We start from the raw sequence: 27,571 nt of genomic DNA on the forward strand, positions 1-27,571 counted from the left end.
CAGAATCTAAAGCTTCGTAAGAGGATTGTGCAGGCAGTTAGTTATATGAGACCAATATGCTCTCTGTTTTGCTGATGCAAATAAATCCTGAAGTGACTCTGGTGACAGTATTCTGCGAGAAGGGAATAAAAAGAGCTTGCCAGAGCATCTGTATTTCCCTTGTGCTTTACAGAAAAGACATATGGATCTTCATAGAAAATTATAACCTCCTTGAACAATATAATAGGTAATTATATTCCTGACTTAGAAATTCTATAGCATACTGCATATAAAAATCCTCATTCGGTTCTTCAGTTTTCCAGAGTGCCCTGTTAAATCTCTTCTTTTAATCCCTTTTAAAAACGCAGAACTTTTACATTGGAGACCTCAGAGTTACTCTTCTCAGTCCCATCAGACCTACGTGCACCCACCACACCAAGTATTTTGGAGGAACCCCCTTCCCACCCCCCTCAGAGGGGCTGTCAGCACACACAGCCGCTGCCAGTCTTGCCTGGAGACCACCAGCCCCGGCCCGGAGCCATGCAGCTGCGTTCCCGCAGCGCTGAGCCCGAGCCCGTAGGCTCGAGGCCCGGGGTGTTAGCTCAGCACGGCACGGCACAAACGCAGCCCCATGCCGTCCTCACCGCCGGCTGCCCCGGGCTGCACCGGGGCGCGGGCAGAGCGCTCACGAAATTATCTGCCCCCGGTCCCGGTTGTGGTACCCACTATGTTGGTTCTGAAAACTACTCGCACCTGGGAAAATTTTGTCAGACGCGTTTGCCTTCCTCCCCCACACCCTTTCCGAAGCATGAAAAGTGGTCAACATCAATGCCTAGGCCCTGTATGAGGGTATGTTTTTTTCAAAGCACTGTATAAACAATAACTCATTAAGAAAATACAATTAAGTTTATAAGTACCTGAAACCTCTTTAGGGTTGCTCCACTGTAACCCAGAAATATCATGTGTAATTTCAGTGATACTTGCTGAATGATTATATAAAAAAAAAATTGCCCCAAGGCTGAAAAGGTGGATGGTAAATTGCAGCTGCAAATTAATTAAAATAATCAAACAAGCCAGAGGTAACTCCCACAGTAAGGGGGCTGCTTATAAAGGCAATGTTAATAGAGCTTTTACCATCGGGGGTTGCCTGGTTCCCTTTTAATAAAATATCTGTGATTACCTGATTAGCTGATCATTGTGCAGAGCATTTTGTTCTCAATACAGCCATGCAGCCAAGGAGGAGAAGAGAGAGGCTTTTTATCAGATAAGGCTTGTTTATTTAAAATGTATAATTGACTTCTCTTTCTTTTATGGAAGCATGATCCGACAAGCTGCTCGCCTCCAACTACATATACTGCTTCTCCTCTCTCCAGTCTGAGATGATCCAGTTTTCTGGCACGTGCTTATCTTGGCAAGGTTACCATAATGATCTGGAATAAAGGTAGGAACACTGCAATGGATATGAGAAACTAACCTGTAATGGTTAGAAGCGGTCACCATCCATTAGGGTATTACGCTCGTCATAAGCTATCATGCTAGAATTACGACAACGTACCAGCTGTGGTTCTGCCCCCACATGGTATTATTGGAGAAATAAACTGATTTAGTTTGATAATAACTGAGGAGGCCAAAAGATGATCCACATTTTTTGCTGCCGCTCACATTCTTAAGGATGGTCCTTGTGCGGGAAAGCAGCGCTTGGGAATAAAAGGTTCTGACAATATACTGGAACGCCAGTAAACTTGGAAAATTCAAAGAACACATGAAAACTAGACACCTCATGCATGTAACTGTATATTTATTTCTTTTTAAAGAACACTCCTTAAATGTATTGTAAGTCAATATACAAACTTGGTTTCACAGATTTATAACCCACTAAATAGCACAAAATATAATCCAGGCCGTTGGTTTCTTTCATCTGTGTGTGCGCGCGTGTGTGTGTGAGTGTGTGCGTGTGCGCTCGTGCACGCACGCATGCTGCTGGTGGTAGTGGTAACCCACCACGTGCGTTCAGACACGAGCCCGGGCTCCTCCTGACTTTCCTCTGGAGCAAACCTCACCCAGATGGAGACCCTGCTCGGGAAGACTGCGACTTTCTTGCCCGTGAATCCCGCTCCTTGGAGAGGCCGGGCTGGCGGTGCTCTCTGCCTCGCCGGCAGGGCCACGCTCCTCCGTCCGCGGGACAGGACCAGAGCCTGCCCCGAAGCTGACCCGGGTCCGCAGCAGGGAGTGACCAGCCGTGGCGGTCAAGTGCGAGGAAACGCCTTTTCTTCCTGCTCGAAACCCCCCTCTGGCACTCGGGGGCACCTCTGCATGACACCTACGCCCCAGAGTCAGGCCTGGGGAGCAGGGGACTGCCGGGGCTCGGCGGGCGCCGCTCGTCCAGCCAGCGGGCCGGCTCCTCGCCCAGCCCCGTGCGGCCGTAGGGGCCTGGCCACCCTGCTGCTGGAGGCAGGGGAGCGGGTCCAGCCGCAGCCGGACTCTGCCTCCCTGCAGCCAGCGGTGCCCCGGCCCCGCGCCTGGCAGCACAGCAAACCTCGCCTGCCCCGGTGAGTTACACAGACGGCACCAGAGATGCACTTGCACATATTTACATGGGGTGGAATGTTTTCCCATAGCTTTTTAAAGGAGTATATAGATCAACATGTTCACATAAGACCAAATACTTTTAATATATTTATAACTGTTTTATAAAGCTTTGAAAAAACTCACAATAGCACATTGTTTTACTTTAATGCTTTACGGTACTATCAGTTTAAAATCACAATCAGCACTTAAGTTATAGTCAATCCGGCAAACAAGAGACAAAAAAAAATTACAAGAGTTAAGAACTGACTGATACATCCTTTATCTTTTTTTTTTTAACTAATGCATAAGTGCAGAATAAGATAAGATACTCTAGTTTAAATATCTTGTTTTACAATATACATTTTGTTCTAATTACGCAACAGTAAATCCCATGCTTCACATAGAAAAGCAATCCACAACATTAAGAAAAAAATTTACAATTTATGAAACAAAGTAAATAAATATTAGTATTACAGAATCAGAGCTGTACATAAAAGCTGTTCAGTTTTAATCATATAAAAATATGTTTTAGTGCAACCTCACATATATTGATGCTGTTTTGCTTTACATCATTTAGATCCAAGTGTCCAAAAAAGGAAAGAAATTACATTTATTACAAAGCAGATACACAAATTCTAAAATATGTACAAATTACTGCTAAAAAAATGCTTATAAGAATATAAGCAAAGTAAAGAAAAGGCACAAACATCTGTACAATTTAAAAGTACCAGACCCAATAAGAATTTCAAATTTAGTTTTGGTCAGGCTCATGATGACTTGTTATTTTATCTAATTCTTTTGATATAACAAAAGTATATATAATAGCAAACTACTGTAACTTAGAACAGGCATGCTGTAAAGTTGAATACTTCTTCTATCTCTAGAAAAAAAAAAGTGGGGTAAATGTACGGGTGAAAGTCTCCATGCATCTCAGATCAATGTGGCTTGCTCTTCTCAGATGACGGATCTTTCCTTTCCTGTGTGCTTGATGGCGGGTCGCTCCTGCTGTGAAAGCCCAACTGCCGGACGTCCACGAAGCTCTTGCTGTAAAAGGTGGGATGGGCTAACGCAGTCTGTGATGTACCAAAACTGTCCTGTTCACCACCGTGCAAGTCAGGATGGGTGGCTGAGGCACAGGTCTGGCCCGGCTCAGATCCACTAAAGTGTTTAATGCTAAAATGTGCACTTTCTAAGGGTTTCTGGTGAGGCTCAGAAGGCCTCTGCAGCTGCTCCGCCCCGTGCAGAACGGCTTCTTCTGTGGCGATTCGCAGAGAGGCTATGGCTTTTGTACAAGTCTGTATGTTCTCCTCCTGCTCCCTCTCGGTAGCTACGACACTGTCCTCCGACGTGCTCTGCGTCAGCAACAGCAACGGAGAGGAGGGAGCGCTGGAGGGAGCGGTGGGGTGCAAGCTGTGCAGAGAGGTACGTTTCTCGTGGTGCTTAGACATACTATACGATTCTTTTGTAAGGATTTCCGCAGTTCCTCTTTGCTTCTCCTCAGAGCCCTCCCTCTGCAGGGCCAGAGTGGACGGAGGATGTAAACCTGAAAGGGCCACCGGTACTGAATGGACCATCTGGATACCCCCGATAGGCATCATGGGGATGGGTGCTCGGATCTGTTGCTGGGAGTGTAGTGGAAGATGACTGAAGACGTAGTCACTGGGACCTTCGGGGAACGGGCTAGACCCGCGGTGCTCCATACCTCCTTTTTCTCCATATACGTTGAAGTAAGGCCCCTGAGACAACCCCCTTCTCTGTAACCAGAAAAAAACAAAAGAAATGTCAGCGCTGCTACTAGCAAAATTCTTGTCCGGCTGCCAAACCACCTATCTGCTTTCCTGTCTAACACAACCTCCCATTCATGAAGCACCTTTCATCCAGATGGATCCCAAAGCATTTGGAAAACTCCGCTAATTGCTTATCCAAACAACAGAGGAGGTTTTGCTTAGCTCAGCCCTACAGGGCTCATGCCTCTGAGGTGAAAGTCAGCAGCTAGTTAAGAGTGTTCAGCAACACAATGCAGCAATTTAGGTCAGGAAGTGAAGAGTATTATGTTCAACTGAAACTGCAGAGAGAATTTGGGGTAGATAGAGTTTCATTCCCCAGGAGAAATTTGGCCAGGAGATCCATCTCACCCTCTCTTTTGGCAAACTGTGCACACTGTGCTGGTATTGGCAGTCCACACTGGGTATCAAGACTTTGTTGCAGAGAAATACACATCTGAACGCTCCCTGCTCACCACCACTGCTTGGCAGCACAGGGAAAATCCGACTGCACGTACGTATTTTCTGCCTGATGAAAGATCCTGCTCTGGAGCCCCAGAGAAGGCACTTGCTCCTCCTACCCTCCACCGTGAGCTTTACCCAGTCCTTGAGGAAAGGGGGCAGGTATTTCCATGGAAGTTCAAGTGCCTCTGTGCAATGAAGACCCAAATTTTTATAGTCATTAAGAGAATGGAGCACCACTCTGGCCTATCTGTAGTGTAAACAATAAATAATAATAAAAGCACACGCATTAGCTGTGAGTGAAAGTGATAATTCTGTCGCAGGGAGACTCACCCACTCATAATGGGATTGGGAAGAATGAGGGATTTTGTAACAGCTAATAAAAACCAATCTCGCAATATTGACATTTTCAGTGCCTTCCCATTAGTTCCTGCCTTGAAAGAATGAATAGCTCCATCTCCACTCAGTATTAAATATGCCCTGGGCTTTTGGGTTTCTCTTTTTTTCATTCTTAACTTTTAAAATTTGTTTTCCATCTGATGATTAAGTATCATTTATTGCTGACCGGAGGAATAACGATGACAGAAGTGCAGGATGACATTTTCATAATTGTGTGTGGGATTTGGCCACACAAGTCTTGGGGACTCCCATAGGAAATTAATGAAAATGCTCATCTCTGCTCTGCAAATTGACCAAACGCCTATCAATTGCCCCAGAGCTGTACTGCTACCACAGTCTTGGTGTGGCAGCCCGAGGACTGCGCTGCTAAATGCCGATGCATTAAAGTGGCAGCACTTCACTGCTGGGAAATCCTAGCTCTCAAGGCATTAAGCGACCTCTTGATCCCATCCCAGGGAACTGGTTTAGGGGGCAATTAAAGATTCAGTTTCTGTGCTACCCAGAGGCTCAATCTCACTGTGCTCAGATGCTTTGTCCTGTTCGATATAAATCAACGTTGAGACAGGAAGGGTGACCCATACTCATCAGACTCAAACTTAAGAGATGTTGTTATTCAGAGACTAATCTATGTTGGGAATTTTCCTATTCAGAAAGTGAGACACTTGAGTCTCATAAAAGAGAAACTGTCATAAGAAAGCACAGTGACAGCACGTTATACTGCTGAATGGGGAAAAATTTACAGAATAAACTGCAGTTGCCAAGCCACAAGACATAGTTCACCTACCCTGTCAGTCCTTCCTATCACCAACCTCACCTCTGCACAGCTGCTTGCCCCCTTTTTTTTTCCATCTTTGGCCTGTCAACCCATTTCTCAGTCATACTCTCCTCTTGGCTGTTTCCTAAGCTATGACATTTATCACTATTGCATCTGATGTGAACTTGGGCTAAGGGAAATAGAGCAAAAGCAATCCAAAAAAAGGAGTAAAATTCATCGAAGAAGAAACCTAGTCACACACAAATCTCTAATTGAGAAAGACACTGGCTTCATGTTGTACCCTGCCACAGTTTCAAAAGGGAATAGAGCAACAGTCTGTCCTTGTCAGATAGAGGTGGCTAACATGATAGAAACTGCTACATGCTTCAAGATCAGCAGTATCATCCAATATATGTCTCATATGCATAATTTTTACATAGACAGTGACAGTGTGTGCATGTCCACTGGATGCCTTCCAAGCCTGGCTGAGCACATATTGGATTATCTTTGTCTAGCTCTGGCAGATAAGTTTGGAAACGACAAACATAAATGGTTACAGGCATTAATAACTGTTCATACCTCCTACCCTGCTTTTATTTCCTTTACCAATATCTAGCATTTTCATACCTACAAGCAGACACACATATACATATTCATGGGGAAAGACTGAATATTAAGAGGAGCTGTCTTCTTTTAACAAACATCCCGAAAATCCAAAGACTTTATTCTGTTGACAGAGTGAGTATTAGATTCCATCACTGAGCACAGTGCTGAAAGTCACGGTATCTTTTTGCGGTGCAGTCAGAATGGGTTGCTGCCAGTGCAGTGAGATGAGCTCCTCGCTCTGTCAGGTCATGGGAATCCAGTTCGTTTCCTATTAATTCTCATTTGTTGCAGTTTAGCATATTTCCCTCCAACTCCAGGTGACGTATAATTTCCCAAGCAACAATATTCTGTAGGAGCTTTTCACTAAACTCTCTGACCTGGTCATAAAGCTAGACTGCCACACCACACCCCTGAGCAAAGCCATATCCAGCTTCACAGGTCCTCCAGAATGCCTCAGGGATGAGATAGGGTTTGCCCTGTATCTGGTACATCGCCCAAAGCAGGCTATGGGGGATTAAGAGGAAGATCACATTTCAAAGCCAAGCACCCTTCACAGACATCCTCCTGGCAGCCTCAGACCACAGCTTGCAAAAAGATGGCGGGTGGAAAACAATCTCTTTGATTACCATATCATAATGTTCTTGAGGCTTTTTGAAGTTAAAAACCAGAAAATGTTGAACTCTGTTGTGAAACTCAATAACAGAGCTTATTACCGATGTGCTTTCTAAAAGACATGATGCTTAATAAAGTAACTATAAGCCTGTGTGGACTTCAGTTTCAGGATCAGCTCGATTTGCAGTCCTACTGAGAATGCACCATAGCAGCCCACATACACCAGTGGACCTCTTTACAGTTTACCTGGACTTTAGAAGTTTTATGCTGGGTCTCTGTACAGGAATGCATTTCACTCAAGATGGTAAAGTATTGAGTGGTTGGCAAGGGATGTAATATCCATGTCTGGGATGATCAAAGGACCTTAAGTCCTATTGACTTTCAAGTGGATATAGAGGTGCCTAACTCCCTTCAGCCCTTCTGAATATATCGAGACAGGCTTCAGACTTCAAAATGAATGAGAGGTGCAACAAACCAGCAACACAAGCAAAATCCACTACCTCCTAGAAGCTAAAACAGTTGCTAGGGACAAGTTTGTTCTGCTCACAGCAAGATATATTCACAGTCTCATTGTGTCTAGCCCTGGGACTGGAAGAAGAGGCAAAAGCTCTGGTCCACACTAGGAAGTAGCAGGGTGCACTAGGAGAGGGGACGAGCAGGAACAGAGTGAAAACTGTTGGAGCTAGATCCCATGTTCACAATATAAGTGTTGTGGGGTTGGAGGGGAAGGTTGCTTCGGACTAACCCTATGCAGTTTCTTCTCGCTCACTTGAATGCCCACTCACAGTTTAAGTGCACCTGCTGCAGTCCTGGTGCACATTTTCTGGTTTAATTTCATCTGAAAACAATCCCGGTCACTTACTCCAAGACTGCTCTGCAATGTGAGTCAAAGCACAATAAATGTGACAACAGAGACATATGTCTGATCCAAACTAACAGAGATGCACTCGAGGTACACAAAAGCAGCCTTCCCATCACTCCTCTTTCTCTCAGGACTGGCATAAAATGACTGGGGAGAAGAATCAGAGCCCTTCCATAACAGCACCAACCTCCTCAGAAAGGACAGAAACCTCTGGCATTGACAGAAGAGAAGATCCCAAATGTATTTAGAGAGCAATGGGGATCTGCCTTTAAATTTAAAGACTGGCATTTAACTTGCCAAAGCCAAATGTGCACCAGCATCAACCAGAGCCTTAGGCTACTTTGGAGAGAGTATCCTGTTGCAAGAGTGTATCCTGTTATTAACTGCCAAAGAAAAAAAGTATATTTTTCTGTATTTTTGTACAATCCACAAAATAGTTACTTTCCCCCTGCTCTTTTCCACTTCCTAAAGAAATAATTTCAATTGCTTTCTATGTGGTGCTTTCAATGCCAGAGCACTTTACAAGCTCTTTGCAGAGGACCACCAAAGTGCATGAACATTCAAGGGGAAGCAACATGAAGGGGAACTAGACCAGCACTGGCCAAAAAGACTAGAGCAAATACATCAGCTTCAGTGGAGAAGAAAGAAAACTGGCCTCTTCTGAGAACTGCAGGCAGCAGAAGCACAAAAACACTCTTATTCCTGCAAGGACTGGGAACCCAACGCAGCTCTGAAAGAGGAAGCAGGATTGTGAGCTGGCATCTGCATCACTGATGCAGTTGCTAATCATGTTCTGATTTGCTGGATTTCACTTCTCTGAAAGTGAAAAACAGCCTTTATTCCTTTCTCTTCTCTGACAGCTTTCATTTATAGCAAGCTCAGGTGTTATTTGTCTTCCCACACACTGAGTATAACTTGTGTTTCACCTAAACTCAACTACTGTTTGGCTAAAGTATGTCTTCCAGAAAGGCATCAAGAGGTGAGGACTCCATCCTTCCTTCCTTGCAGCCATTTGTTGAGATGGGCAATCATCCTCACTTGTAATTTCCTCACTTGTAATTTGCCTGGGCTCTGCTTCCAGTGACGCCTGTGTTCAGGTTCCAGTGACTGAACTGAGGTCTGGGCTTCCCTCTCAAAACACTCAACATGCCGCTGAGTTACCGATGCTTTCTGTAGGACAAATGATCTTTTACGTTGGGTTTTTCACTGCCACATGCCTAATCCTACCTCAAAAATAAGGTAAGTGTTAAAAGCCCATCTGGCATGGTGGACTTTCCAAAAGAAGGAGCTAAGGGTGCTAAAAGAGTCCTTACAATGTGCTAAACGCCTTGCTGGAAGGTGTGCATAACACACAGGCAAACATTACAGCAAGAACTGTCAGATGGCCAAGGGTGACTGTTACGTAGCCTTTTGCCAGCATCATCACACATCCAAAATCTCTACTACAGGATGCCAGTGGAAGTGTCTCATGCAGGACATTAGGGACTTGGGCTCCCTGCACAAAGTCAGCTGTAGCATCTCATATAATCCCTTTCATTTGATACTAAGACATCATGACTGTTAAACTGGTGGCTCTTTATCCTCTTTTTGTGCTTCCTTACTTTGTCAGCAGGACTGCTGGCTGGATTTGTATCCTCTCTCAGGTACGCAGTGATCACCCCTAGGAGAGTGCAGCAGGGTTTCAACAAGCCCTTACTCAAGGACCACTTAGCCACCCCGCTCCACTGGTCTCCCCAGCAACTTGCCAAGCCATGGGGCCATGTCTAAGATGTGGGTGAAGTACCTACGTTGCTCTCTCCTACACACAAGGCTGCTCACATTGCAGCTTTCCTTTATCCCCCCTGAAAAGCTGGGAAGCCACTTTTGGATCTGCCAGGCTGGCGGCATCTCGGCTCTGTTCGGTCCATCCCTGCTCCAGCCACCCTTGGCCAGCTGCATCCCTCGCTCCACTCCCAGGCGCAGGTAACACATCAGCCTGGCTCCACAGAGAAATTCACCCCAGAGCTCTGGAAACGCTGATTTTATGAGCTCAGTGTTCAATTCTTCTCCTCCACAGAGAAGAACCACAAAGATTACACAAAAAGCCGAGAAGAGTGGCAACGGGGAAGCGGGGAGGAGAGCCCTGCCGGGAGGAGGGCAGGGAGGCAGGAGCCCTGAGGCAGCGGGAGCCTGTCACAGCTCGCCCAGGTTGAAGCCACACATAGGGGCTGACGAGGCAGGCAGTGAGAGGGCAGCAGCAACATCAAATGTGGCGAGGGAAGCATATTAAAAAAATAAATAAATGCATACATCATGAGGCCATTCCTTAACTCTAAAGACCAACAAATTTATTTGTGGAGAGAGCGCTTTGTGAATGCTAGGGCCTGTCCAAAGTGCCAAGTCGGCAGTTTCTGAGAGCTGATTTACGGCCAGGGAACAGCACAGACAGCAGCTGTGCAAGTTTTGCATATTTCCATTTCCACCCAGACGGTTGTGTCCCTGTCGAAACAGCCAGTCATGACGGCGCTTTCTGCGGGGCAGACAGCGGCCTGCTCCTGTCACACGATAATATCCTTTAAACCCCAGTCATAGATCCTGATTTCGATGGGTACCCTGCTTTTCCGAGAGGTTCCATTTATTTTAGTGTTTTTATTGCATTAATACATCGGTGATGGGCACCGTGCTGCCGTATCAGGGCCTTAAGGCCTGATCTGGGCTCGATCCCATCTGACAGTCTGGGAGGGAAAAGGCTTTACAGTGCTGTGACAAGCCCCACATGCCATGTAAGTTTCCTGGGCCATTTTAAAATAAAGACAGGGGCAGCTAATGTAAGCCAGCCTAATTTCATTGAAGCTAATGGAGCTACTCAGGCTTGTACCAAGTGAAGATTTGACCCTTAGGCTGACTCTATGGCATCTAACTGAATCAACTTCTCGACTTGGTCCCCGTCTACTCCAAATTTCTTGCATTCGTTCCAGGACTTCCCGCCAAGGCTCAAAGCTTATGCCTTCTTCTTCTACAAAGCTGCACAGTTTTTTTAAAATACTATGCACAGATTAGGTAAGAGCACTGGTTTTGGCAACAGGAGTGAAAATACTCTTTCATACTTACTGAATGCCCCACTGGAATAGATTCAGACTGTAAATATTGACCCATGGACAGCGCTGGATTATGGTATAAGCCCCTCCGGGGAGACGCCGCTCTAACAGAGGCCATATATCTCCTCTCTCGCCTAGGAGACAAATCTCTTCGAACAGACGCATCTTTTCCTGGTGACATTGGTCTCCTTGGTGACAGGTGACGTCTTGGTGACACGTCCCGTCTCGGCGATAACTCTCTCCTCAGCACAGCCTCCTTCCGTGGGGAAAGGTGCCTCATGGGTGAAATATCTCTTCGGGGTGACAGATGCCTTCTGGGTGACAAATCCCCTTTTGGCATTAAATACCTCTTTGGTGAGTTATCTCTATAGGGTGAAGAATCGTAGCCAGGTGACGACTGTTGACTGGAAGGTGAGAGGTCCCTTGGAGATGAACTGGGGTCTAACGAAAGCACGTAATCCTCATCCATGCAGCTAGGTATGTCTAACCTATCTTTATCGGGCTCTGAATCGGTACTCTTGCTCTGGAAAAACCTCTGATATTCTGTCATCTGTGAGTCTTCACAGGAGTCGCTTGGCGTTATAAGCTGAGTAACTTGAATGCTAGGCAAGGTGACCAAGTAACTGATGAGGGAGGAGTGTCCCACAGAAAGGGAGCCCTCAGGAGAAGCCCCCTGCGATGCCCCAGCTGAGTTCACCGACAGGGAGGAGAACCGAGGGGGCTGTGGGCTGGTGCTTCTTGATCTGGTTTTTGGTGTCGAGTCTCCCTGAGTATCATCAAAATCATCCTCATCTTCATCATCATCGTCATTGTCGTCACCATCCTCGCCATCTGACTCCTCCGCGTCAGAAAACTGGTGCTCTGCTGACAGGCCTGCCAGGTTGCTACTCTTCTCTGCTTCCTGCTGCATGTCCTCCATGTTTTCTGAAACAGCCACAGCAAGTCAAAATGGTGAGCACACACCCCACCTCTTATGCCCTCCACCACATTCATTCCCCACCCAGCACACCCATTGCCATCGCTGGATGCTCTTCATCTGGGATGGCTGCATAAAGCCATTCTTCATAGTCTCAAACCATAATTTTTCATAATAATACCTTAAAACTCTATACTTGAAAGGAAGTATAAAAAGCAAATTCACCCTACCCCACCTTACAACTTCGCTAAGTGTTGCCATCTCTCACATCTAAATTGAAAAGATGTATGAGACAGATGACAACAGGTCATACTTTTATTTCTAGCTCCTCCTCCTGTATCTTAATAAAAAATGTAACTCAGACAAATGGATTGGATTTATTTTTTATACTTCCTGTTTATTAAAAAGATGTCTCTTAATTAAAAAATGCCCCAAATGCTCTTAATATATTTTCCCATGCCAGCCACTGTGCTAAAGTGCAATGAGTCATTTGCATACTCCAGAGGCCATTCCAGCTAAATTAAATCATTCTGACATACCTGCTTCTTCAGTTTCAGCATCATCTACGGATGTCATTGACACTCCAAGCTCCAGGCATTTTTTCATGTGTGCTTTAGACTTCATATGTTTTGTCAGATTTCCTATAGAACAGAGATTAATCTAATTAAAGGACAACAGCAAAGATCACTCTCCAAGTCAGGTTTTGGTGTATCTTAACTCCGTTATCCTGCAGATGGGGGTTTTTAGTTTAAAAAAAACCACAACAGACAGGGCTGACTCATCCAGCCCATTGCTCTCAGAGCCTGTTTTAATGAGAATGGGTTTTTATACCTTAAAAAAAAAAAAATTTTCAAATAAACTTAAACTCAGGGCCTGAGAGGTATAGAGGCATCTCTCCAATTTTCCACGTGACATTTAGACACCCCGGCAAGCTAAAAAACTCGCTTTTGGATGTTATCTATCCCTGGGCTCAGTGTTCGTGGTATGTACAGACTGCCCGGGTATTGAAGTAAGTCCAATGCACACCAGCTGTTCAGGGCTCACTCCTAGTTTCACAGTGGTACTTTTAAGATAAGGGCTCTCCCATTTACTTCACATGTAGGCTCCAAATGTTCAGTGTGTTCGAAGCATTTTGAAGCAAAAGTACCTCACAAAAAAGACATTTATGGGAGACTTCTCTATGCAACTTTACCGTCTAGCTGCAATCTCTGAACTGAGAGGAGCTGTACTTACAGCATTCACCTGGGATGTGGGAAATCCAGGTTCAGCTCCCTGCTTTGGAGTACGGATCTGAACCAGACACAGCAGGGATTTGAAATCAGATCTCCCATTCCCCCAAGGGAGCAATCTAACACTAGACTATTGACTTTCTGGAGTGCCTGTCTTGGTCTGTTTTTTCACAGATAAGAAAACTGGGTTGAGACTGTCCCCAAGAGACAATTCATGGAAAAGAATCTTGAGCACAAAGCACAAGCTGGAGAAACAAGAATATCACTCTAATCCATTAGCCACTTCAGTCACATTTGCAACACCCAATGGGGAAAGCATGGCACAAGCAAACCCAACCCACTACCAAGACACAGTGCTTCTTAGCTCAAGGAAAACACTCTGTGAATGTATCTATGCTGCTTTTGGGACCCCAACCAGCGTCTCCAGCTGGTGCGTGTGGCAGGTGCAACCTGGGGGCAGGAACACTGCACCACTCTGTTGGATAGTGGAGGTGTGCTTAGAAGCTCACAAGCCAGGCTTCTCTCCTCTGACTTTCAGTCCCAGCTAGTTCAAATAATTCCCTTCTCAATAAGAGTTTCTTATTGTGCCTGTGCACTGCATGAAAAGTCTAACTTGGCCACTGATGCCTCTGGATGGCTAAACACTCAGGGTGTATGCTGAAAACCTAAGTACCTCTGAAGGTCTGTTCCCTACTATTCTCAGCAAAATAGCAACAATAGTTATGAGGCTGACAACTGCTCATAAGCAGTAATACACCAGTTAAACACTTCTTGTACTTCGAAGGCTAACTTAGCCTTTTCCTACTCATGCCCTTCTTGTGCAATAGCATACCACCTCCTCCCTGTTTCTTCTTCTCTGCCAGAAATGCCAGCCTCAGCAAGCAATTTCACATTTCTTTCCATGCCATCTCTTCTGCCTGGAATGTCCTCTCTGAACACAGCTGCAAAACCACAATCCTCCTTCAAGTCCCTCCTCAAGACCCATTCCTCCAGCAATGTCAAATGTAAACAATGATCCGAGAACAGCTCACCAGATGGTCTACTGGGACTACGAACGAGCAGCTCCTTGTCTTTGTCTCTACACCCCCATGAAAGTTCTCATCTTAAATTAGGTTGATGGGTCTACTACCATCCATCAGCTATTCCCATCTTTGGCAGAGGAAGAAGTGCTGGAGTCATGGAAACTATTACAATTCTCAATCCTCAAAACAGCCATGAAGCTGCACTGGGATCTTGGGAGAAATTTCCTTCAGCTTCCTCTCTCCCCCTTCAAGTAAGTTCACCGCACTGGGACCAGAATCCATTTCCCTTGTCTGCCAAAGGGAAGCTAAGAAACTGAGAATGTAAGGCTCACTTGGGCTGTGCTACAAAGTAATGCTACCAAAGAAAAGGATTTTTTTTTCTTTTAAGGAGATAGTTGCAACACAAATCCGAATTCCGAAGAATATCATTATCTGTGGCCTCAGGGTGACAAATGGAAGCTTTTTTCTGTGCTGATAAATACATGTGAACACAAGCTATCAGCTCTCTATTCATAATTAATGCCACAGTGGATGGAGTGGCCCATCTGGGAGACATACATTATTTATAAACTTGAAACTGACCCACTGTAAAGCCCATGAAGGCATGTTTTCCTCAGCAGCTGATGCTCTGCTTCTACATTATGTCATAACAAGTGTACTCTCCTGGTAGCATTTAAGTGTTGCTGCAATTAAAATTTGCACCATGTAACAATTTTGGCAGAAAGTATTATTTGTAAGGGCGGTTCTTATGCTACTACATTTTCTCTGCAGACAGATGGACCAGCCAAAAGCCTATAGCTCTTAATGAAGCTATTCAAGGAGTCTCGGAGTCTCACAAAATCCCTGGATCAATTAAACAGAAGCGAAAAACCTCTCTCATGAAGTCCTGTATACATAAACACAATAATTTTATTCTGAAGAAAATTCTCTCCTTGACTGCAAAGGGTGCTTGGATCCCAGATGGCCAAATAGCTCAATATTTGCTTGGGAAGTGGCAAGAGTTCAGCAAAAAGGGTCAAGTACCTTTAGTTTTGAAGGCAAAATTGCACAACTTGCATACATAAGGCCGGACATCAGTATGAGTGCGGATATGTTTTTTGAGCATGCTTGGCTTTTTGCAGCGAATTCCACATTCTTCACAAATGTACTTTCCTCGGCCACGACCTCTGACATAGACATAGTCCTCATTTGATTTATACCTGTTGAAAGAGAGCAAGCATTTACATCATACAGACTCTAGGTCACATACATGCACAAACATCACCTCTATGCATCTGATCCTGATCCTGTATGTATCTCATCACAACAAATCCACAGAAGTCCATAGGAACTACTGAATTTTCAAGCTGGAACTCACAAAGTATTTGCCTTTCAGGGAATACACTGGTCCCAATGTGTTTTAACAATATGAGACCAAAGGGTTGCAGTATAAGAATAGTATAAACACCTTGTCAGGAAACAGATTAGCTACCATTCCTATAGACACAGCACAACTCCAAATACGAGTCTGCAGGTTGGATTTATTTCAGTTAACTGTAGTCTTGTACAACACAGGCATCTACCACCACTGAAAACAGTGTTGTTTTGCGGCACAGTTCATTTAACTATTTTAGTGTATTTATCCCTTGGGATCAGATAAATCACATCCTAGAAACGCCTGTTTCTCCCCATTAAGCATAAAGGGAATGCAGATGACTAGCAAGGATGTACACATTTACACCACAGATGCCTGAAGTTCCTGAAGATGGATCCCTCCCTAAGGGACACCAAGTTGAGTTCACTCAGGTACGTGCTGCTTTAGAAATAAAATGGGAAACTTCCAACCTGCATACTTAGCAGAAAGCTGTTAAAGGAATTTTTCTTAGCACAGGTGTAAGCATTCCATGCTATTTTTGCTGATTACATAGTGTGTAGTTAGACAATAAATAAGATATGCAAATTATGTAAAGCTGCACATTGCCTTTACTATCAGGATAAATTGTTAATACTGAAATCTAAAAGGGGATCTGCTCAGGCTGTTTTGAGGTTTGAAGAGCGCCGGGCATTCCCTAGAGTGAGAATTTCATCCTCATTCACCCAAAGTAAAATCCAGAAATTGCAAGAACTGAGAAATAATATTTTTTCTGCCCTTTGTCCTCCATTGCCCTCTCCCTAAGCAGCACAAAGTATTTTCAGTAACCCTGCGGATGTGCAGCCCACAAAATGTCGTTGGTACTGACAGTCAGCGCTTTAAATAAATAAGGGCCTGTGTGAAAGATTCTGTTAATGTGATGATAACTCTACAAGAAGCAAGTGGCAATTTTGGGGTTACAGAGCTGAAATATTTTTCAAGTGTGCTTTTCTTAGATGAACACTTCTTCCATATGTTCAGCTATATCACTGGCAATATAAATACTAAAGCTAATATCTTAGAAATGCATAAAACACTGTTCTGTTCTCATGTCCATCTTGTTATCTATTAAACACATCAGCTCCTCTTTCAAATGTGGATGCCTAAATTCAGGTTTTTCATCTCCTTTCCAATAAAGTTGGCCCTCTCCCTTTTCCTTCATTGTCCCTGGCACCATGGGCAAAACTGGCACAGTCTAATGTCATTTAATATTTAGCCATCTCTCTAGCAGGTTTTTTTTTAATAACTTTTCTGGGATTCTGCTTTTCTGTCTGCCCCATTTCCCAGGTTCTCCTTCATACACATATGCCAAGGACTCCTAGTCATCTCTCCATCCACTGCTTCATCAACTACCTCCAGGCTTTCTCCCACAGACAGAAAAAATGTCCATTATTGTTTGAAAGACTGCCATTTTATCTTTTTTTCATCTCTCTTTACAGTCTGATTTTGCTGGGATAGAGTCTACCATATCACCCCTGATTGATACTGGTAAGATAAATGCTGTGTTATAACGTGCTTTTCTGTTGCTCCATCTCTGCTGTTCCTCTGTCTGACCTCATTCCACCAGATTCTGCCACCTGTCAGATCCCATCGGGCACAAAGACAATTAGACAAGATCTGTCTCTTCATCATTCATATGGACGGTTCTTGGCCATAACTGACCTTGACTCTCTAAGTATGCTTTACCATAACAATGACTGTAAGAGAAATGACACACACAAATTTGACATTTAAAGAAGGCCTGGTCCAAAAACTGAAACACCAGAAGACTGAGTCTATGGTGATTATCTTTCTAGCCCCCAGGAATATTAGATCTTATTATTAACTCGTGCCTCTCTCAAAGCTTTCAGTCATTTCCCGCTTCACACTACACAACTTTCATATAAGGACTACGGTCACTGCTGCTCTGAGCTTGATTTTAATGGGACTCCAGAGTTAAAAAGCATTAAGCTTCAGAGTCCTGCAATTTCTATCCAAAATGTTATTTTATTGGGGATTTTCCATTAGAGTCTATTACTGATAGATATAAAAGAGCAAACATAAGCAAACTGTGAACTCTCGCTGTCAGCTGATAATGTCATTAAGCCAGATGTCAGGTGAGCAGGCATGTTTGCCCTGTCCCTCCTTTCTTTTTACTTCACGCCATTAGTAACTAACTGTATTGCAGTAAGTACTGAACTTCAAATTGCTGCTTTTCTTTGAGGAACACTGTTTCATATCCCATCAGGGTTTTGCAGTCACAGATGATGGAAAGCATATTTTGTGATTTAGATCATTTCATTTGAATCAAGCCACCTGCCAGAGGTAATAATATGGTTGTTAGCTTCTTCCTTCAAAACCCCCTCTGCTGCGATGCTTACAAACTGCTCTTGACGGTCTTTGGTGCAGCGAGGTGGTGATATGCTGTGACATCTACTTTTCGGCTCAACTTCATTCATTCTGTTCCTTCACCCTCTCACTCATCCCCAGCCCCACCTATATGCTTTTTGCCCACCTGCCATATGAGCGCTCCACTCCCCTGACACAAGGCAGCTGCACAACTGCACTTCCCTGCCTAGCAGACAGGCTTTCCCACAAACCGAAAACTGACAACTGCAGATCCTTCTCCACTATGGATTCTGAATTGCCTTCTTTGCACTTACAAACCAAAAGCAATCAAGAAACCTAAGCAAATCCACTCCCCAAGACAAATGAAAAACAAAATGAAAATACCCTGCTGAAACAAGACATCACCATGCATGCTTGTCTGTCCAGGGGAGAAAACGTGAAACAAAGACGACAGACATTTGCTGCATAGTTCAGTGCACCACTTGCACATGCTGAGACGATACGAAGTTGAGCTTGGCAAGAGTAGAGCAGAACAGAGTACAACAGAACAGCTCTACAAAGAGCAAGCAAGCACAGAAACCCACCCATGTTAAAAACTAGCTTTCAGAAGTCATAAACAAAAACCTGAAGAGGAGGACAAATTCAATAGTCAGGCCAGAAAACAATGAAAGACATGGTTATAATACGTAAAGAATATTAGACCTATTAAAAAAATAGCCAAACTAATTAAAAGAATGAATCTACCCTTCCACAAATAATTCCTGTAAAATGTATGATAAAATTATGATGTATAAGAAAAGAGTGGACCCATTAACACTACATCATCTCATTCACTGTAGCTTTGCAGGTTATATGCTTCTATTGGGGAAGTCCCAGTTTATTGCACAGATTATTTGTCTCCCCCAATCCAGAAATTAATGTGCACATCAAGGTTTCTTACGTTTTGTTCTACTCCAAGGATATCTAAACATAGCCAAGTATTACTAGGAGACATTTCTAGGTGACACATGAATTATATGTCTTTATACAAATAGTTTCATAGACCTTATTGGTGCACAGGGAAACTTAAGATGGTGTAAGTAGCATATGAAGTTTCTTAAAGAAGGTGTTAGATGGTAGAGGTGTTTTACAGAGTGATCTGTTGCAGCTCACACTGATCTGAATCCTCCTTTAAGTTGCTTTTCTTAACACACTTTTACTCTTCTGACCTCTCATCACGCAGCTTATATCAGTGCAGACTATCTTCAGCTGGGTGATCCAAATTCAGAAATGATGCCTAGTGGGAAGCAGGCAAATTTTGTACTTCAAAGTGGGTGTGAGTTGAAGCAACATCTCTTTAAATTTCTTGTAAACTTAGGCTCACCCCTGAATTTGGGTCACTCTTGTGCAGCCAGCCTACTGGCTTGGGTACTACAGTGTACAACTACAGAGAACAGCCAGGATCAGGGTGTCTGGGCCAGCATACCTATCACAATCTCCAAAAGAACATTTTGAATCTTTCAGGCAAGATGTAGGCTATATTCCTTCAGTGTTGCAGACTACAGAGAAATGCCAACGTTCATTTCATGGAGACTATCCAAGCGGAGCCAAAACACATAATGTTAATGAAGGACAACTGAGATTTTGAAGGGTACAAACTGACAGGAGAAGGAAATGGATGTACGAATTTCTCACATCTCCATCCTGACCTATTTAGTTATTCCAATAAAACAGTCCTGTGAGACCATTTGAATTTGCTAAGACTGAAAAACACATCTTGTTCAGCTACCTGACTATTCACTACTAACAACTGGCAAATTAATTGCATCGTGTCAGAATTCTGTAAAAGAAATAAAACAATATATTCATTTTTAGAGTGTACTGCAGAGGCAAACAAGTGTCCATTTCATTTGCTTTTTGTAACAACCTTCATAAGCCTCGAAACAATGCTAATGGGCTTTCAGGTCTCCTTTTTCCCTCCCTTCGTTATTTATTTCTGTTATCACCTGAGTGATAGGTGCCCATGGTAAAATTAAATATTATTTTATCAACCATATATGACAGATCTATGGATTAGGCTTAGATACCATAGATTTCATTGTCATCTTACATTTTATCTCCCAAATCCAACTTCAGTAAATAATAAAAAATTACAAGAATAAGAGTAAGCATGCCTAGCTAACCCATTCAAGTGAGTGGCAGTACACAGAGTCTAAAAATGGAAAGATATCCTCATGGAAGCCATTAAATACAAAGAAATGGTATAGAAAATATCAATATGTTAACTGTTTATCCATTTCTTTATGACCTAAGGAATGAAACTAACAATTTCGAGTGAGTGTTCTCACACAGATAGAAAATATAATTGTCCTAATAGCAAAGCAGAGCCAAGAGTAAGTATACAGGTACCCTGTAGTTTGTTTTAAGACTGACATATACACAAAAAAGAAGAGGCTTGGGAGCTACAAGACATGGCAGGAATACAGGAGACTGTTCACATCCTAATTCATTCATATTCATTTTCAAATCTCTTTAAAATGACAGGCTGAGCTTGAAATTTCCAGTTGCATTTTCTTACCCTCCTTCAAAGATTTTAATTCGTATCGGCTCAGTTTGTTTGGATGTAATGTCTTTATCTCCATGAATGTCTCCTTTTACTCTTTCTTTTATAATATTCCCCACTACTTTCTTTTCAAGCTTGCTGCCAAACAAGAAGAATGGCTCGTGTTTCATCTGTAGAACAAAGTCAAGGAAGGGTGTTACTGCTGGAGCACACAATAAATGCACACTTCATTTCAAGTTCTTTTAACATTCCAGGTCAAAGCCAAACTCTCATTTTGGTGCAACTCTATAAGATGAATTAATTTGTCCCATTTAATTTGACGGAGAATAAGAGAGGGGGCAGCATGGGCAAATTTTTACAAGTCTTGACAGAAAAGACAGCACCATATCTTTCCTCAGAAAAAAATAATGGAAAATAGAGATGGAAAAGCCTTAGATGGTAATTTATTGCCATTACAGAATTTTCCCTGGCACCATTATCTAATGCTTAGTCTGTGAGGAAGAGTCAGTATGTAAAAGACATTAAATGGATCTGAAGATCCTTACTCAGTTTTAACTTAATCTTTACTTAAGAACGTGCGTGGATGTTTGTGTCTGATACTGTTTGAATCAGGACATGGCAAAAACAAAGGACAAAATAAAAAGAGATAATGTATCAGGCTCTGGCACACATGAAGGGAGCGGCTTTAAAAGCCTCACTTTTTATGTCCGATTTTGAAAACGGAGACAGAGACAGCAGAAGTAGCAGAGCTTGCAGAAGGGTAAATTGAGGCTCAAAAGTTGTCATGGGAAGATGTCAATGTCTGATTTCCCAATGGGGAATGTTTTTTTATAAAAAATCATTAACTTGCATTTCATAGTTTACTAATATTTTCTCAAATAAAGATATACTAATTTAATTTTATTAAAACCTCTTATTTACCTGAGCAAACTGCTTCCATGCACTTGATGATGTCAGTTTACCAGCTCCAGGTCTATGCATAGCAGCCAGAGTGTAGATTTCCGTGGTGTTTTTTTGCTTGGACCTTAAAAGTGCTAAAGTGGTCTTTGTACTTAGCCCAGATGGGTTTGGATTACAGGAACTTATACACCATGAAGCATAAACAGAAGATTTGAGGGTTGGTTGCTGAATGTAATTGGGTTTCGTATAGTTTAAGAAACACCAGCTCACAGTAGTAGTAGTGCGCAGACTTGGGAACTGAAGGATCTGCTGAAAATCTGCTACGTCTGTCAGGAGAATGGTTGAGCCTGTGACTTTCCCACTGGTATGGGATGACATCTGAACTAACATCCCAAGAGGCAATTTTTGATGTTTCAGTTGGTCTTCTGGCTGAATTTCTCCTGGTGGCAATGAAGACCTCTGTGGACTCATGCTCATATCCGAGGCTGTTTCATCCACATCCAGTTCTTCTGGCGAGTCTCTTCCTTCAGAAGGGCCACTGGACTTCTGCCCTGGTGATGTGGAATCAAAACTGGAAAGTTTCTCCCTGCTCAGTGGGAAAGCATCAGCTGTTGGCATGCTGACAGGTGGGAAATCTTGAGATGATGAGGACGACAGCGGTGAAGAGGATGACATGGATGGCAGACTTTCTTTTGGCTCTGTAGCACAGCTCTGCCTTACTAGTTGAGGCTTCTGCATTCTTGGAAAATCTTTCTTTATATCTGAGTTAGTTAACTCAACTGCACTTAGCTCCTCAACTATCTGCCCATACATTTTTTCTTCTTTGACTCGTTTCTGCTGCTTGGTCTCCATGAAGAGCTCTAAGCTGCTGGCAGGTGAAAGCATTCGTTTGCTTCCTCCCAAGGTAGAAGCCATGTCAGAACTGGAAGGCAAACACAGGGGAATTGGTGGCTCCAGTCCAAGTGGTAGTGTCTGCGGCACTTTCCACAAAGGATATTTTTCTAGCCCTCCATGCTGACCCAACATCTGAGCTATGTTAAATCCAATTCCTTGCATGGTTGCATTAGTTGCCAATGTTCTTTGAGAAACAGTCTCATCAACTTTACAAATTACAATCGCAGGACTGTTGCTCTGCCCAAGGATCTGGGAAATGCTTGTGTACATGACACTACCGTAAGATGGCACATGGGTTTGAATCCTGACGGGAACAACTGTTCCTGGCAAAGACTGTACAGATCCATCACTTGGGGAGTCAAAATCTGTCTGAAGATGCTGCTCAGAGGAGGTATCTGTTGGTTTAATGCTATGGTCTGACTGGTACTTAGCAAGAGTATTTTTTGAGTACTGCCCAGATGTTCCTGAGTAATGCTGGTATGCTTGCTCTTTAGCGTGCACATAATCAGCTGGTTTCTTTCCAATAAGCTCTGGCGCATGTTCCAGGTGGTAACTTGGAGGAACATCTGTTTGGAAAGGCTGTTTGACGTAAGATTTCTGCAGCTGTTGTACAAAATGATGCTGGAAGTGTAGAGGTTCTGTGCATGACTGCCAAAAGACAGGCTGCTGAGATGGTGGTAAGTGAACCATGCAGACAGCTGGATACGGGAACTGAAACAACGTGCTATGAATAGGGGGAAATGGGACTTTTTCCTGATGTGCAAATAGCTGCTGCTGCTCTGATGGATGTTTGTTAGGAATATAAGGTGCTTGTTGGATCAAGGGAGTCCTTAACGTTTCTGGGCTGTCTGCAAGAAGAGCCTGTTGCTGGGCAAGGTGGGATGAGCTATTACTAAGCTGAGCACAAGAGCCAATAGCCTGTTTTCCAGAGTCATCTACCTGAATGGGCTGAAGTACAGAGGAAGGGGAGTGATGCCAGGCAAGCTGGGAGGAGCGAAGACCAGCCTGTGCATGTTCCATCTGCTCCTGCTTTATACTTTGTTCTGCGCTCTGATCAGTCTGGGAAATCTCTGGAAAACCACTGAAGGAAGCCTGGCGAACCAAGAAGCATTTCTTCCTTTCTCGGGATGGAGACAGTGCCGTAGTAGGTGTCCCAGCTGAAGAGGCATGAGACAGGTTCCCATAATCAAAGGATTTACTTCGGATCTCTGGGATTTCAGCAGCATGAGGACAGGGCATCTGTTCAGATGAGCAGCGTCTCATTTCCCTCTGATGGTGATGCCCAGGGACAGAAAGTGAGTAAGCACCAGCTGGAACTGTTAAAAACTCAGACTGTTTTCCAAACTCATCTTGTTTGGGAGGCGTGATGAACTTCATATTCTCTTCTCTTTCAAAGGACATTGAAAAACTCGAACTGTGGGACAAATTACTTTCTTGGCTAGGGCTGCGAGAGAGGCTTGTACCTGTGGACTCGAAGCTGGATTCTCCAGAGGAGTGCTCCATGTCAGCCAGTCGTAAACGCTTCTTTTTGGGTGGTAGCTTTTCGGCTGGAAGTTGAGAAAGCGTTTCACTTCTCTGGGGCCACTGGAACTCTTCGGTGGGTCTCTCCTGCTCTTTACTCTGCACTTCTTTATCTTTCTCAGGCTTATCTGGCTCCTCCGTGACACGAATTTCAGGCACCTGTATGTTGTGCTGGCGAACCAACCTGGGCTGCATATGATACGGCTGAGGCTGCTGGGATGGAGATGACTTACTGGTGTCAGCATTTTCCATTTGTGGAGCTCGGTCTGGGCTCATTGGGGAGTCACAAATCTCACTCTCGCATGTTTCAGATGGTGAATAGATCTTTTCCTGCTGGCATGCAATATGTTCTGTAGATTCAGACCTTTCAAATGAGTTTGGCCTGCTCAACGAATTTGTGTGCTGAATGACAGAGATGACATTTCCAGGGGGCTTTCTAGCTAGTGATTCTACAGTCTTTTCTTGCTCTGCAGTTAAGGATGAGTCTTCCAGAGAAGCTGCTGGGCTTCCAGACTGCAAGTAAGGCCTGCAGACTTCAAAACGCTCCGCATGGCAATGGGCAGCATTGTCCAGGCCTTGAAGGGCAAATCCGCTCCTTGGCACTTCCTGAATTTGGGATTTGGGATCAAAGTCCAAAGGCTGAATTCCCCCAGTGGTGCCAGTCGTACTGCTGCAAAGCATGGGACTGTCCTCCTCATCTCCAACACTCTCCTCTTTCCTGCGCTTTCTGTTTTCAAAAGTTGTTCCAAGCATGGATGGCACTGCCTGAGATTGTCCGAGTGGATCAACAAAGTACTCTCCCCCCTTGTTCATCCCACCTAAGGATGGCGAGTCCCTGTAGTTCTGCTTCTGAGCTTCAAATTCTTCCCACTTTCTGTAGTGCTTTCCACTGGCGTCATAGTCATAAAAGGACTTGTCTCCTTTCTTCTCTTTTAAGGATGGTCCTTTGTCACCTGCTGTCTGTCTGCTGGAAGCAATAATGATATTTTTCCCTGGTCTTCCATGATAGTCTGAATCTGAGTGCCCTTCCTGCACAGAGGGCAGTTCAAAGGCAGCCTGTCTTCTCAACATCCTTTGGTGGGATATTCCCACTGTCCCAGGGTAAAATACATCATCTGAGCCAGTCATCTTCTCATCAAATGAATGGCTTCCTCTCAGAGATGGGGGAATACTTAGGCTGTTTGCAGAAGAGGTTGGCATGGAGTTACTTCTAACAAGGGGAGAGGAATCTACTGGGGGCTCTAGAAGGACGGGCACGTCACCCTGCTGACTGACTTGATACAGGTTGGATTCACTTTTGATGGATGATGTGGTGGTCTGGGATTGTCCAGATTCTGTATTGCTGCCTGGATAAACTTGTGTAGATTTAATAGTGCTCAAATTACTGGAGTCAATGAGTTCTTCTTTATTTGGAGTCAGCTGAGAAATATGTTCCTCAAGCATCTTGATATCTAATCTGTTATTTAAAAGAGGTAATGGCTCTGCTTTGCCCTTTCTACCCATTAAACTGTGTTCCTGATTTGTTGTGGCTACTGTTAGTGCTGTCCTTTGATTAATCCTATAGAACTTCCCAAAGATGATCTCTTCATAAGACTTTGCATTAGTATTTGGTGGGCTAATTTGCTGCTCAGCACTTTCTGAGCGGGAAAAATAACCAGAGTCAGTGCTTCCTTTACTGTGCGGGCTCAGGAGGTTTAACGACTGCTCAGAATCTTGCCCTTTTTTCTCTGACAGTCTTAGTGCAAGTCTCTGTTTAACTGTATGAGAGTCATCAGACTTAGTACTCAAGGATGGATTTTGCAACATATCAGAACCAATATATGGTGAACTCTCACTGGGTAACTGAATTCCACTTTTAGGGATAATCAAAATCGGCACTTTCATTGGCCCCACCAAGGACTCTTCCATGGAGGAGTGAAAACTGCTCCTGCTAGTAATGTCCAGGGGGAGCTGTGGGACGGGGCTCAGTTTGTCAGACCCTTCCACTAGGAGCGGGGTCTCCTCATCAGTGTCTGTGCTCTGCTCGCCATCTGAATGTATTTCAGCTTCCACATCGATGTAACTGGCATCTAGATCCAATTTAGAGACTGCTGACTCTGTGAAAGGTACCAATCCTGCTTTAATTGCATGGGCATGTGACTTCCTGTGCTTGTAAAGGTTGCTCTTCGTCTTGAAGGAGAAACCACAAGGAACACAAGGGTACGGTCGCTCCCCAGTATGAGACCTAATATGCTTTTTAAGTACACTAGGTTTGGCACAAGCCCGATTACAGTAAGGACAAATGTACTTGCCAGGCTTTTTGGGTTTGTGCTCCTTTTTGTGAGCATCATCTGATTGTTCTAAAGATTTCTGTGAATATTGGCTGTATGCAGGGTTCAAACTTGAAATCTTCTTCCTGGAGAAACCTCCGCTATGGCTATGCATGTGAAAAGGAAACAAGTCCTCTGGGGCAACTGATTGCAAGTGGCTAGGAAACTGCCACGGAGGGCCTTCCAAGCTCTGATGTGGCTTTATGTTGTGCAAGAAGCCTTGTGGCAATGAATGCTGTGGGAAAGAAAGTGAATGTTGACATGAGTAAGGACTTGGACGATGCTGTGGATATTGCTTCTCCGTGACTTGCTGTGCAGCTTCATTCGATGATACCAGTTTCCCAGAACTAAAAAGTTGTGCTGATGCCGTGTTTCCAATTTGCTCGTGATCTATTTGTGGTTGCCTCTGTACTTCTTGATTGCCAAAAGTGCTCATCTTAATAACAGCTGAATGTTCTTGCCTCCATCTACTTGGTACTTTAGCAGTTTCTCCAGACCTAGAGGTAGCTTTTTGCCCTATAGCTGTGTCCCCAGAGTCCATTTTGTTACACAAGGTCTTAAGTGCTAGTTCACTTGAAAGCTGTGCAGACACATGGAGTGTGTCCAAAGCTGTGCTTTTTAAAGTTTTGTTGCTCCCATTTTTCCAGGGCTTTTGCAAGTTCACAGACTTTTCTTTCTCTTTGGAACTTTCCACGCAGTAGTCTATAGGCATTAGATTTGTGTCTGTACACTAATGTCAGTATTATACAGTTCTGTTCATGGCAGGAACTTTCCTAAACAGTTTATTATACATTTGCAAAGACTTGTTATAACATTTGGACATTTTCCATTGTTATTAAATACTGAGATGCAGAATGACCCAGAGATATTTGTGATCTACTAGAGCAAAGTTCTCTTCATCTCTTCGACGGTGACACAGCTATCTGTAAGGAAAAAGCAAAAACAAAGAAACCACACACACCAATTAATACAGACATGCAAAATAACATCGATGCAGTCAGTTGCACTTTCATTGAGCCTTTCACGAAAAATTTTGAGGGACTTAAGTAAAGGTAACTACATTTCACAAAAACCCCTTTTGTCAGGAGACACAGTAAAGACTGGCTCCAGAGATTGCACACAAGCGTAATCACTACTCAATAAAAGCCTTAGGAACAGAAAACAGGGATCTAGGCTTTCTAAATTGAATCAAAGCTTTGGAAGGCCTTCTGGGGACAGTTTAAAGGCTCGATTCTCAGAAAGTCCGCCACCTACTTTCAAAGCTCTTTCAGCAAATCATGTCTGAAAATGGAGTCCTAAGACCATGGATGGGAATTACCTTATCCAGTATTACTCACCTACAGTTCAGACATGCACTTTAGTCACCTGGCCTTCCTTTAAAGTTAGAGGAGGGTGATCAGTACTTCCAGAGGAGAAATCTTTCCATATCATGATGGAT

General features: G+C 43.8%; 1 protein-coding gene across 12 annotated transcripts in view; it reads right to left on the reverse strand.

Annotated features, from left to right (window-relative positions):
- Nucleotides 1-1,767: 1,767 nt before the first annotated feature.
- Nucleotides 1,768-27,571, reverse strand: part of HIVEP2 (HIVEP zinc finger 2) — a 144,754-nt gene continuing 118,950 nt past the window's right edge. For all 12 annotated transcript variants that reach the window (XM_075498862.1, XM_075498864.1, XM_075498868.1 and 9 more), the window contains 6 exons: nt 21,431-27,056; nt 20,525-20,679; nt 15,273-15,448; nt 12,538-12,639; nt 11,096-12,006; nt 1,768-4,301 (listed from right to left, as the gene is read on the reverse strand). In XM_075498862.1, the coding sequence (XP_075354977.1) occupies nt 3,483-4,301; nt 11,096-12,006; nt 12,538-12,639; nt 15,273-15,448; nt 20,525-20,679; nt 21,431-26,845 (7,578 nt within the window). In that variant the 5' untranslated portion in view covers nt 26,846-27,056 and the 3' untranslated portion in view covers nt 1,768-3,482. The remainder of the gene's footprint in view (nt 4,302-11,095; nt 12,007-12,537; nt 12,640-15,272; nt 15,449-20,524; nt 20,680-21,430; nt 27,057-27,571) is intronic.

The sequence above is a fragment of the Mycteria americana genome, chromosome 3, assembly GCF_035582795.1.
Source record: "Mycteria americana isolate JAX WOST 10 ecotype Jacksonville Zoo and Gardens chromosome 3, USCA_MyAme_1.0, whole genome shotgun sequence".
Classification (NCBI taxonomy): domain Eukaryota; kingdom Metazoa; phylum Chordata; class Aves; order Ciconiiformes; family Ciconiidae; genus Mycteria; species Mycteria americana.